General features: G+C 40.0%; 2 protein-coding genes across 4 annotated transcripts; one reads left to right on the top strand and one right to left on the bottom strand.

Annotated features, from left to right (window-relative positions):
• The first annotated feature begins 822 nt into the window (after positions 1 to 822).
• On the top strand, positions 823 to 5,455 carry LOC103466610 (uncharacterized). Of its 3 annotated transcripts, XM_081608205.1 has the most exons (13): positions 863 to 1,183; positions 1,734 to 1,871; positions 1,953 to 2,354; positions 2,505 to 2,564; positions 2,662 to 2,714; positions 2,795 to 2,939; positions 3,521 to 3,873; positions 3,967 to 4,195; positions 4,287 to 4,404; positions 4,609 to 4,720; positions 4,803 to 4,914; positions 5,075 to 5,187; positions 5,283 to 5,455. In XM_081608205.1, exons 2-13 carry the CDS (start codon positions 1,743 to 1,745, stop codon positions 5,350 to 5,352), a joined length of 1,896 nt encoding a protein of 631 aa, XP_081464331.1. In that variant the 5' UTR covers positions 863 to 1,183; positions 1,734 to 1,742; the 3' UTR covers positions 5,353 to 5,455. The 3 variants fall into 3 exon arrangements, with proteins under 3 accessions (XP_081464330.1, XP_081464331.1, XP_008410534.2); XM_081608204.1 differs by having other exon boundaries at positions 823 to 921; positions 1,734 to 2,354; XM_008412312.3 differs by having other exon boundaries at positions 864 to 1,183; positions 1,734 to 2,354.
• Positions 5,456 to 8,796: 3,341 nt separating this feature from the next.
• On the bottom strand, positions 8,797 to 10,475 carry LOC103466611 (cholesterol 25-hydroxylase-like protein 1, member 1). The gene has a single exon (XM_008412314.3). It carries the CDS (start codon positions 9,809 to 9,811, stop codon positions 8,981 to 8,983), a length of 831 nt encoding a protein of 276 aa, XP_008410536.2. The 5' UTR covers positions 9,812 to 10,475; the 3' UTR covers positions 8,797 to 8,980.
• Positions 10,476 to 12,008: the final 1,533 nt, after the last annotated feature.

Here is a 12,008-nt window from a genome sequence, read left to right as displayed (position 1 = left end):
AAATGAAACAAACTAACTTGATATAAATTATATATGCTAATTTTTTTTTTAATTAAACATTTTTTACTTTTTTGGCAGATAGTAACACTCTGCAACGGAGCCAGAAATGTTGCTTTCAGACCCTGTGACCTGACCTGCAGACAAACAAAAATGAGTTTAGCTGCAAGCGCTGCCACTGCAAGCTCAGCACCTATTGGATTCCAAGAACTGAGGATATTCCAACTCATGCTTCAAACAAAATAGGTCAGAGTCCAGTTCTCCATGTTTCCAGGTGAATCAGCAATGGCCTCAACAAAGCTGCCCCAGTTGGCTTTCAAACGAGTCTAGCACAACATTAAAAAAAGGAAATAAGAAAAAACACTCCACAGCTCTATTCGGTGTCCACGTCATGGACACTATTGCGCACATATGGGGAAGTATCAGGTATCGGCCAAAAGTATAATAATTAAAACAAATCTTTAAAGGGGATGCTGAAGTGTAGGATTAGGTAGTGAGATGATGCTCTGCAGTATTTTGCTCAACAAACTAAAATTTAAATGACTAATATGGTAATGATATAAACTGAAAAAGCAGCTATTAAATGCAGCTGTTTTAATTAGAGTAGGAAGACATCAGAGTCCTTAGTGGGTTCATCAATAAATAAAACGTTACTTTTTCAAAGACAAAAAATAAGTTTTAGAATCCAAATGTTTATGAGGGTTCGCCATGAAAAAAAACTGCATGAGGATAAAATTCAACTACTTCCTTTGTAAAATCTTAAGTGCAAAAAAAATAAATTTACGTGAGACAACAACACATGTGGATTGAGGATCTGACAACTTAGAAAATGTCACGTTCTCATCTTCCGGGACACTAGGTGGCGATAGAGTCTCAGGTTACAACACAAGTAAAGACGATTCTTCTTGGCACCCACAGAAGAAGGTAATCATTTACACTTGGTGAAAGGTGTTTAATCTATTGAACTGCAGGTGAAAAGTCACGGAAGCGACAGGAACAACAGAATATACTTCTACAAGGGGAGTGCCAGCCAATCGCTAAAGAAGAAGAAAGGGCGTATTTAAGTAACGTTAACTGTGTGGTCAGCTGACAGTTGCTTAAGTCCACCTTTATCCTGAAGCTCTAAAATACTGCGCAGTTGATCTTACTGCGAAAAAGTATTTCACTGCATCTAAGTGGATCTGAGGTAAGGCTACATTCCCACAAAAAACAACGTTTTCGTGAATTAACTCACTGAAACACTTGTCCAACAACCGTGAGTGAACGGAAGTTATTTTAGTTTATGCTAATGCTAAAATCAGATGATCTGGCAATCATTTTATCTTCTAGATTTAAAATCACGAAGAAACGTATCTTTAATTGCTCAATATCGCAACCATGTGAAATAAAAATCTTGCACACTAAATATCCCACAAATATATAGGGGGAAAAAAGGAAAAATAAATTAACTGTTTTGATATTTTACTTATTCTTTATTTTTCTTCGGTTTTAAACTGTTATTCATTTGCATATTTCTATTTTAAAAAGCATGTTTTTAATCTAAGAATTTTCATCATTGTTTTAGTGGAAAAAATATTTGATATATTTTTTAAAAATATATATTTAATTTAATAAAAGGAGTGTTGACAATGTTTTCTGTGAGAGCATTGCTTTGGGTTAAAATGTCTAATTCTTGCTGTTGCTTCACTACTACGTGTCAATTATGTGTGAAACAGAAACTGTGTACTTTCCCTCAGGTTTTAACAATGGAGAATGAGGGAGAAGTGAAAACTGAAGAGGAAAAAGCTGAGTCATTCCCACAAACACAGCAACTGTGCCGCTTCTTCTCCCAAGGACGGCACTGTCATTTTGGCAAGAGGTGTAGATTTCTGCATGTAAGAGAAGATGGAAAAGATCATGAAAAGAAAACTTTTGAGTCACCCAGCCAGCCTGATTTTACTCCGTCAAATTCTCAGGACGGTGGTCAATTTGAGGGAGACAATTCGGCACTTGCCCACAACCCAAAGTTTGCCCCAGGCTCTGCCCGCCGCCCTTGTCGCTACTTTCTCTCTGGACATTGCACCATGGAGGACAGATGTCGCTTCTGGCACCCGCCACAGTTGCCTCCATTGGACGACCCGTCTGCTGCTGCTGTTCAGAGTAAATCCACACCCCGCCATCCTCCGGAGCCCCATCCCGGTGGCCTGCAGGAGGTGAAGCTGTGCGAAATGACCGAGGACACGGCCAAGCAGCTGCGAGACACAGAGATCAGGCAGCTGAAGAAGCGTTTCCCCAAAGATCAACTGATCATTCAGGAGAGAAGTGACGGCAAACTGACATATTACAGGGCTTCTGTAGAGGCCACGGATCCAGACTGGGTAACACTCTTGTTGTTCATTAAAAACATTATTTTTTTATAGTTTATCCAGGTACATTTTATTATTGTGAATGAACAAACATTGGTTGTGGTACTGGAGCCATATCCAGCCTGTTGAAACGAGTGATCTGATCATTTTGCGTTATTACAGCCTTTTGATCTCAAAGAAGTTGACATCATGGTTAGCTTCCCAGACAACTACCCCCTTGAGGTAAAGAACACAGTTTTACTACTAAGAAAACATGACACAATATCATGTTAACTGCCTGACATGCAATAAACACCTCTTGATCTCTATGTTTCCACAGATTTTCACATTAGAGATCCCACTGGACCAGAACTTGCCTTCAGTCATGGCAAAGTAGATGATTTTTTTTTACATGTACAGTTAAGTGTTGCCTGTAATATTACAGGTATTTCTGTACATGTTTGGCTGTGCAGGCATGTGCAGGAAGCGTCTTTGGAGTGGCTTCAGGCTAAGCATGCTACCAATCAGCTGCTGGGAAAGGTGGAGCTGCTGTTTCGTCCTTTTGTTCGGTGGCTGGATCGGAGTTTGGAGAGGCTGTTCACCGAAGGAGCCAGACAGGTGAGGCAGTAACAACGGATGAAAATAATTATTTATGACGTCTGGATACATATGAAAAAGAATAATTAAACATGGAAAGAAGAAAAATTCATCAGTTTGTTTTATTTCCTTTTTTTAATTGAGCTAATAGTTTGTGGGTTTTTTTTTTAAAGTGCTTTTATTTCAAGCCTGACCTCTACAGAAATAGCTGAAAGTTGGTCATTATAAATGTGGGAATCATAAAATAGTTTTTAAAAATACTAGAAATTGGTCCCGTGAATTGAACCTTGAATTATTTAGATAAAAGAATATTCAGGGTTGAATGGTCCAGTCTAACTGCGCATAGGCGACTTGCAAAAGAGATTGGAAAATATTTTCAGTCTCTAGATTTGCAGAACTGTCAGAGACATCCACAGATTGCCTGCAGCATTTTTGTAGATTAACAAAAAAAATGTTGAAAAGGTTGTATTTGGAGGAAATCTGAATGCAGTGATGGAGGGTCAGCTCTGCTTTCCTTCCTTTGTAATTCTCCTTGAAGAGTTTACTGCAGAACTTGATGAAAATACAATTCATCAATCCTTGTTGTTTTGCCTTTGTTCTAGCTTAAGAAAGACATCGATTTAGAAAAAGCCGGCCTGCAGTTTATAACGTACCAGGAACTCCAGATTTCAGTGACTGAAACCTCTGACCCTGCTTCTGGTGTCGTCGGTGACGAGGACGCCTGTAACTCGACTGAAAAGACAGAAGATCTGGACTCTGAGGAAGAAGAGCACCAGAAGCCCATACAGAGTGATAAAGGTCAGCTGCTGGAGGAAGATGCGAGCCATCTGGTGGAGAACATCAGAATCAGCGATCCCCGCAGAGGCACCGAGGTCAAGCTGCTGGGTCTCAGGCTGGGGGAAAACACTGCCACCGTTACTGCCCAACGGATTACCGTTTGTCTGCAGTGTAACAGGTAATTTATTCGAAAACACAAAAATGATTTCTTTCCTTTTGATCCGATTCTGAGAGTCAAACCCGACCAGTCGCTGCTTTTTGCTGGCTTCAGGTGCAAGGTGACTGCCGATCTGACTCTTACTGGAAGGACAGCCTGCTCGGCTCAGTGTGAAAAGTGTAATGCGGACATAAATGCTGCATTCAGGCCCTGCATGATCCACCATTACAGCGACGTCCTGGGATACCTGGACCTTCAAAACGCCACCGCCTCTGACCTTGTACTTCAGGACTGCGACCTGACTGTGGGATGCCTCAGCTGCTCTCAGGAGATCCCGGTGGAGGTGGTCAACATCAGAAAAGGCCATCAAAGATGGGCGGAGTACATATCATATCACTTAACTTATCTTCTCTCTCTTTTGTTTTTTTTATTAGAGCGTTTTCTATGGACAAACAAAGGAGTTCAACTGTGAGAACTGCCACAGCAAACTCAGCATCCTGGCTGAGAGCACGAGGTTCCAGTACATTCAGCCTCGCTCCTCCAGCAAAACAGGTCAGAGCCCAATTTGCTTTCACATGGATCAGCAGAAGGCTTATAATCTTACAACAAGAAGGCTGCCCCAGTTGGATTTCCAACCAAACTTGCATAATGTTGTTCAAAAAGCCGCTCAGCGTGCGGAAAAACCTAAAGTATTAGCATTAGTACGTTTCCAGATCGCCGTTAACTTCCGCTGCACCCAATTATTCCTCCCCGCAGGTCTGAGTGCCGTCAGCTACAAAACAATAAGAGATCCAGCAGTCCAGAAGGGGAAGCCGCTGCCGGATAAAGGAACGTGTAAACATTTCAAGCAGAGCCATCGCTGGCTCAGGTATCGTCCCTATAGTGACCCTTATTTAACGTTGCTATCAATGTCGCAGCCCTGGGAAACAATCTCCCCCTCATATTGCCAGGTTTCCCTGCTGTGGTCGGACTTATGCCTGTGATGTGTGCCATGACGAGAATCAGGACCATCCCATGGAACTCGCCACCAGGATGATCTGTGGATTTTGCGCCAAAGAGCAGGTGGAGGATACATTTTCATTCAGTTAGCTCTTAAAAATATTTCTCTTGTTAAACTGGCAGATTTAAAGATGAAACGACAACAACAAGAATAATCCTAGCTTTTTGCTTTGAAGGTTTGCTAGGGTTTTTTAATGGGAGTTTCTGCTGTTTGACGTTGCAGCCGTACGGTAACGGAAAGCCTTGCGTCAGCTGTGGGAGCATGATGACGAGAGGCACGCGCACCAGCCACTGGGAGGGAGGGCTGGGATGCAGAAATAAAGTCAAAATGAGCAGGTACAACTCCACATGGCATAAACTGACATCTTTGGCAAAGTTCAGTACCAGGATGGATGGTGGTGCCTAATAGATTTGCTCTCTTCTCTCTGTAGAAATGATCGACAAAAACACACCAGCAACAACAAAACGGTTTCAAGGAAGGCGGCCAGCGAGAAGAAGTAAAGAGCCTTTTTGCTATTGTTGTGAATAAGTGGCGTCATTCATAAACCACAACAATTTTAACTATTTTGATCTCTTCTCAAAATAAATCACGTTCTATTGGTTATTCCGTATGTGTGTGTTGTTTTTTTTTTAAATCTCTTTTGAAACTTCGTCCAGAGAAACATTCTACATCTGTGATGGAATCACAACTGTAAGGCCAAGCTGAACATCCGGGTCCACTGATAAGAGAGTCTTTGATCTATAACTAGTGAGTTGACAACTCACTTGTTTAAAATGGAAATTGAAATCTCGGCAGGAAACAAAGCCGATTTTAACCGCAAGATTCATTGTTTCATTCACCCTTATGAACCATTTTTGGAAACAATTAGTCTGAGTTGTCTTGAGCCATGACATGGACTTTTATGAAAAAGATTTTGCTTCGTAGAAAATACAATGTGCAGATTGATTTTTTTTTTTGTTGTATTTTACATTGAATTAAGCAGCTTAAGTTACTTAATAAAAGGAAACAAATCCAATCAGACTTACTAACGTAGAAACTCAGGTGATGCATAATGATAAAATATTTTAAAGTTTGGGTTGTCAATTCAACCTCTGTAATTTTGGTGCTTTTTAGATGGTTTGTTTCTAATTTGCATTTGTTGGAGGAGATTGGGTGGGTGCATAATATCTAGTTACATATAAAAAGATATGGTATAGCGGAATTACACTTAAAATATTTTTTTCCCCCAAAAATTAAAATAAATATAAGTAGTTACTACCCACCTCTGATCATCTGTTGAATCCTGTTTGAAATCTTTCTTCTGAAGATGAGCTTTTCCAGGTTCTTTGTTTAGAAGTGCCTAATAACAGATAAACATTCGGATTTGCTACTTGCAGTGCATCCCAAAAGTATTTGCACCCCTAGAACGTGTTCACATTTTGTACACTTCTACAAAATGAATTAATGAGTTAGTTCAGCAAAAAGCAGGATATATTTAAAAAGTGGGGAAAAAAATATGCAAGGTTTTATGAACACAAGTCTAAGAAATATACTGCCCCTACTGTATTAGCTATTAATGAATTTGCTTCTTCAGCAACATCATGAAGATCAAGAAACACACCAGACAGACATGAGTTCATAGTTTGCAGCAATATCCCAAGGACAGCATTATTCAGAGAAGAGGCCAAGTCGGCCATGACTAATTCATTTATTTACTGCTCCACATTTTCTTTGCTAGACGATGACATGAAGCCAACAGGGAATTTTGAACGTCTGTCTGCTACCTGATTGCTGAAAACTGGGTTATGTAGCAAACAGTTACTCAGACCGCCCAAGTCACTCTGCCAAACAATGCTTAGTAAGGGATACTGTAATGTTGTAAACTGACCAAGTCATAGAGCTGACCCTAATTCAGAGAAACTGCAAAAGCAAACAGCACATTTCAGGAAACTCACCAACATGAATGGGTTCATGCTGTTCTGTTGGGAGGAATGTGCTGCATTCCTCCAAGATAATATGGAGGAATTATCGATACAGTGTGCTGTCCTGTTTTCAGATCATTGCATTAAATGCATAAATGTGTCAATTTCAAAATAAATCATCGACACCAATTAGCATTTCTACAAATATCTGTTCAAGACAGATATAAAAATGTGTAAACAGTGATTTTGATGGGATTAACCTTTTCATGCATAGTGGTCACTACAGTGGACAGCTATCTAAAAGCCATTTTCTTGTGCTTCTTGTGGATTTTTATGTTGTAAATGGAGACAAATCACTGAAGTGGACACTAATGCATCATAAAATATTATCAACTATCCAAAATGGATTGAAAAAAAAAATGGATTGATATGCTTGAATAAGCGTATCAACTGACCCGGTCCCTCCTTCACGACTTCTGCAGGTAACCCCCTAAAGAACAATACTACTCATGTATTTTTCAAATAACTTTAGTAAAAAATAAAATAAAATCCTACTTTTTTTTATGTATTAAGAAAATCAATGAAGGTTTTGAAAAAAATCCTGATACAAAGAATCATAATTCATGCATAAAAAGGTTAAAACAAACACTCTTGATTTGTCTTCTATTTATGATGGATTACACCTAATCTGAAGCTCTTTGTTTCTTGTGTAACAAGCACAAGTAGCATAACTACTTGTGCTTGTTAAACTCAAGTAGTTATGTTTTGGCACACGTTGGTTGCCATACATCACCTCAGTTTCTACGTTGGTAAGTCGGATTGGATTTTTTTCCTTGTAATAAGTAACTTAAGCTGCTTAATTCAATGTAAAATACAAAAAATAAATCTGTGTACATTGTATTTGATACCAAGAAAGCAAAATCTTTTTCATAGAAATCCATGTCATGGCTCGAGACAACTTGGACTAATTGTTTCCAAAGATGGTTTATAAGGGTGAATAAAACGATGAATCTTGCTATTAAAATTGGCTTTGTTTCCTGCCAAGACTTCAATTTCTTTTTTAATCAAGTGGGTTGTAATCAATCTGGGCTGAGCTGAAGGAGAGTTTAAGAGAGGTTTTGGAGTGATACAAAAACATTGTACAAAAAAAATGATCAAAGATTTGTCTGTTTCTATGATCCGACCTTGTAAAATGTTACAGGAGAAAATAAACTGTTGTCTTATTTGCGAAAGTGGAGCAGAGCGACAGATAACTGTAACTACTGAACTGGAGAGTTTCAAATCTTCCATCCATTTTCTTACACCCTTGTCCCTCAGTGGGCTCGGGAGGGTTGCTGGTGCCTATCTCCAGCAAGCTTACCGGGCGAGAGGCGGGGTACACCCTGGACAGGTCGCCAGTCTGTCGCAGGGCAACACAGAGACACACAACCATGCACACACACACTCACACTCACACCTAGGGGCAATTTGGAGAGGCCAATTAACCTGACAGTCATGTTTTTGGACAGTGGGAGGAAACCGGAGTACCTGGAGAAAACCCACGCATGCACAGGGAGAACATGCAAACTCCATGCAGAAAGACCGGGGCCGGGAATCGAACCCAGAGCCTTCTTGCTGCAAGGCAACAGCTCTACCAACTGCTCCACTGTGCAGCCCCTAGTTTCAAATCTTACTTTCTTAAAATAGCATATATTTGCATCCCTTTCTAATTAATGTACTCATTAAAAATTCAGTCTTTCAACATTTTTCTCTGATTTGCTTCTACGGTGAAAGATTTTCTTTTAAGGCATTTACAATTTTCTATATGTAATTATATATGGACCCACATCAATTTCAAGTTTTAACTATTTATGTCAGAAAACTCTTCATTAACGGGATTCATGAGCAAAATCTTCCTGAATAAAATTCCTTCAACATTTGAGTCTTTGTGTAAGAAGATTGTCAGAAACAATAAACAAGACAAATTTAACTGTTTCTCCTCTGGATATTAAATATAATGTGCAAACACCACATTAGGTTTCAATAAATTATATTGCATGCGTCTGCTTTATAAATAGATGTTTATTGAACAAAAGCTGAAACACATTTAAATATTTGTACAAGTTTAATGCATTTTTAAAAATGCTAATAATGCAAGAAGTGCAGCAGCAAAATAAAGAGATTTAACAAGACAACATATTTATAAAAGAGGCATTATTTACAGAATTGTGTTGACTATTGTTTTGTGTTAATCAACGTTTTTCTTCTTCAGAGACACGGCAGTGCCGAAGATCCGGTCCCAGTGGCTGAAGAAGGGAGCGTAGTTGCTGCTGGGCTTCTGGTGGTGCAAGTCGTGGGCCGGGGCGCCCCCCAGCAGACCGAAGGGCACCAGGTGGTTCAGGGTCCAGGGCAGGTCGTAGCCTATGTGGTCCTCCACGGACATCCAGATGCTCAGAACTGTTATGCACCATGTGCTCAGTGGGTGACACCTCAAAAGAATCGGGTCCAGGTTGCTCCAGAAGCCCACGGTCATCAGTTCTGGAATGCTGAGCTGCTCCGTGGACCAGGAGAATGGAGCCATGTACTCATGGTGGACTGCATGCACCCAGCGGTACAGCTGCAGGTTCTTGTGGTGCACAAAGTGCCAGATGAAGTACTGGGTGTCAAAGAGGAGCAGTATAGCCAGTCCTTCGGAGAACAACTGGTATAACGTAGGAGCATCTCGCGGCAGGGTTGGTGTTGGCAGTATGAACATGCCGATTATGACAGCCGGTAGAACAAAAAATATGTGGTTATAGAGAGATGTCATGAAGCTCTTGGCCATCATTCCCAGCGTTGGCCTCCTGTCTTGCTGGATCTTATACTTGTGGAACAAAGGGACCCTTTCCCCCAAGAGGTCCAACACAGCAAAAGGCAAACTAAAGCAAAAGTAGCTGGAGAAGGCAAGGATGACGGGCAAAAAGGGAGACGAGACGAGAGACAGGTGGTGAAGAAGGAGATGGTCCCAGAAGGGCTGCAGGAGACGGTCGGACGCCCTGAAATGAGGGGACCTCAGAGAGAGCTCACTGATGTTCAGCATCTTTCTGTTTGGGGCTGCTGCTGCTGCTGCTGATCGAGATGAGATCTGGCTTTATATAGTGGAGATCAACAAACAGGACTTTGCTCTCAGCCAAAAAAAAAAAAAGAAAACGCCTGCTTTTCTCCTCACAAGAGCTCAACGTGTGCCAAAACATACCTATGTGAGCTTACCAAGCACGTTCATTAGACACAAGAAACAAAGGGCTTCAGATTATGTTTAATCCAGCATAAATAGAAAACAGATCAAGAGTGTTTGTCTGCATTTCTAACGTAAAAATGTTTCTAAAGTAGAAACTGAGGTGATGTATGTTGATAAAATATTTTAAAGTTACAATTGTCAATTCAACCTCCTTAATTTTGTTGCTTTTTATACGGTTTATGTTTCTAATTTGTATTAGCTGGAGGAGATTGGATGGGTGCATAATATCTAATTATAAATGAATTATAAAAATAAGCAGCATTTGTGTGATGCACAGGGTTGGTCATATCCAGAGTTGGGTAGAGTAGCCAAAAATCATACTTCAGTATAAAAGTCACACTACTTCAGATTTCAATATTTTACTCAAAGTAAAAAGTAGCCATCTAAGAAATTAATCAAGTCAAAGTATTTCAGAAAAAGGCTAAGTACTGAGTAACTGATCATAAAGTTGAGTTTAATATTTTACAATGATGCCATCAGACAAAATTATAGACGTCTGTACATATTCTGGTATTTTAAAGGCTAAAGTGAGAAAACAACACATGTTTAAATAATTACGAAATAAATTCTCAACAAAAGAAAGCTCTTTTTCAGTATAAAACTTATCTCACTAATACTTGACAGCAAGTGCTGTACCTGCATGTTAAAACAGTGTAAAGTGCTTCCAGTTTATTGTGTGGTGTTCACTTGACCTCCAAATGGCACAAGGTCAGCAGAAAGTAATAGAACAAAGCTTGTGTACAAACAAGATGTCCCACTTTGACCAAAACTGCAATTTGGAAGAACTGCAACATACTGTATTTGTTCTTCATTCAGTGAAGTTAAGTACCCAGTACAGTAAGAGAAGGCATACTTCTTTATTATAACATAGAAGTGAAAGATATGGTATAGTGGAATTACACTTAAAATATTTTTTCCCCCGAAAAATTACTAAAGTAAATATAAGTAGTTACTAAATAACTTCTGCATCGTCATTTATTTCCTCAAGATAAACTGCCGGCTCCTCAAATGGATTAACACAACGTTGCATTCTCTTTAAAGAACAAGATCACGGATACAAGCGGCCGAAATGGGTTTCCTCCGCAGGGTGGCTGGCCTCTCCCTTAGACATAGGGTGAGAAGCTCGGTCATCCGGGAGGGACTCAGAGTAGAGCTGCTGCTCCTCCACGTCGAGAGGAGCCAGTTGAGGTGGCTCGGGCATCTGGTCAGGATGCCTTCTTGACACCTCCCTGGTGAGGTGTTCCGGGCACGTCCCACAAAAGTTCAAATCCATGCTGAGAGGAGATCCTTCAATCAGGGCTCCTCCGCAGCACTGATTGGCTAAGCAATGTAACGTGATCCTCTGCAGCAAGTGATGGCAAAGCGGGGCGTCATCACGACTTTACACAAGTGTGTCTTTACCTCCGCGGCAGAGGCTCCGCTGAACCCCTGAGACCTACTCACCGAACCCCTGGGGTTCGATCGAACCCAGGTTAAGAACCACTGATTTAGAATGAGACTGAAACAGCAAACAAAATTAGCCTTTTTATTATTTAAAGTGAGCAACACCTGATCATACTGACCACTTAACATGTATTTATATTATATTATATTATATTATATTATTTAGATATTTAGGAGAACAGCAGTGCTAGAATGATGTTGAAGAAAAGTGAAGAAGCTCTGGTGAGGTCTTCGTTTAGTTTATTGAAATATGTATTAACTGTTTTTAATTTTTAAATAAACTAGACTATTTTATTATGAGAGGAGCAGGTCAGTGAAGACATAGGAGAGTCAGGTGGAGTTCCAGAGTGTGAAGATATAAAAATTATATTAATTTCAATAAAACCAGAAAGGAGAACAGGTGAAGACTGATGTCAGGTTGATTTCTTTCAATGTTTCAATATTTTTTTCATTATTTCCACACTATAAGGTTAATGATTAGGAGACGATAAGAAAAGTGCTTGATGAGAGGTTTAAAAATGAATTTGTGAAAACTTTTGCCTGTTGTTGCTAATGA

Source organism: Poecilia reticulata, chromosome 6 (genome assembly GCF_904066995.2).
Source record: "Poecilia reticulata chromosome 6, P_reticulata-male-v2, whole genome shotgun sequence".
Classification (NCBI taxonomy): Eukaryota; Metazoa; Chordata; class Actinopteri; order Cyprinodontiformes; family Poeciliidae; genus Poecilia; species Poecilia reticulata.
Note: the sequence above shows the minus strand (reverse complement) of the source record. Positions and strands in the feature narration are given on the sequence as shown.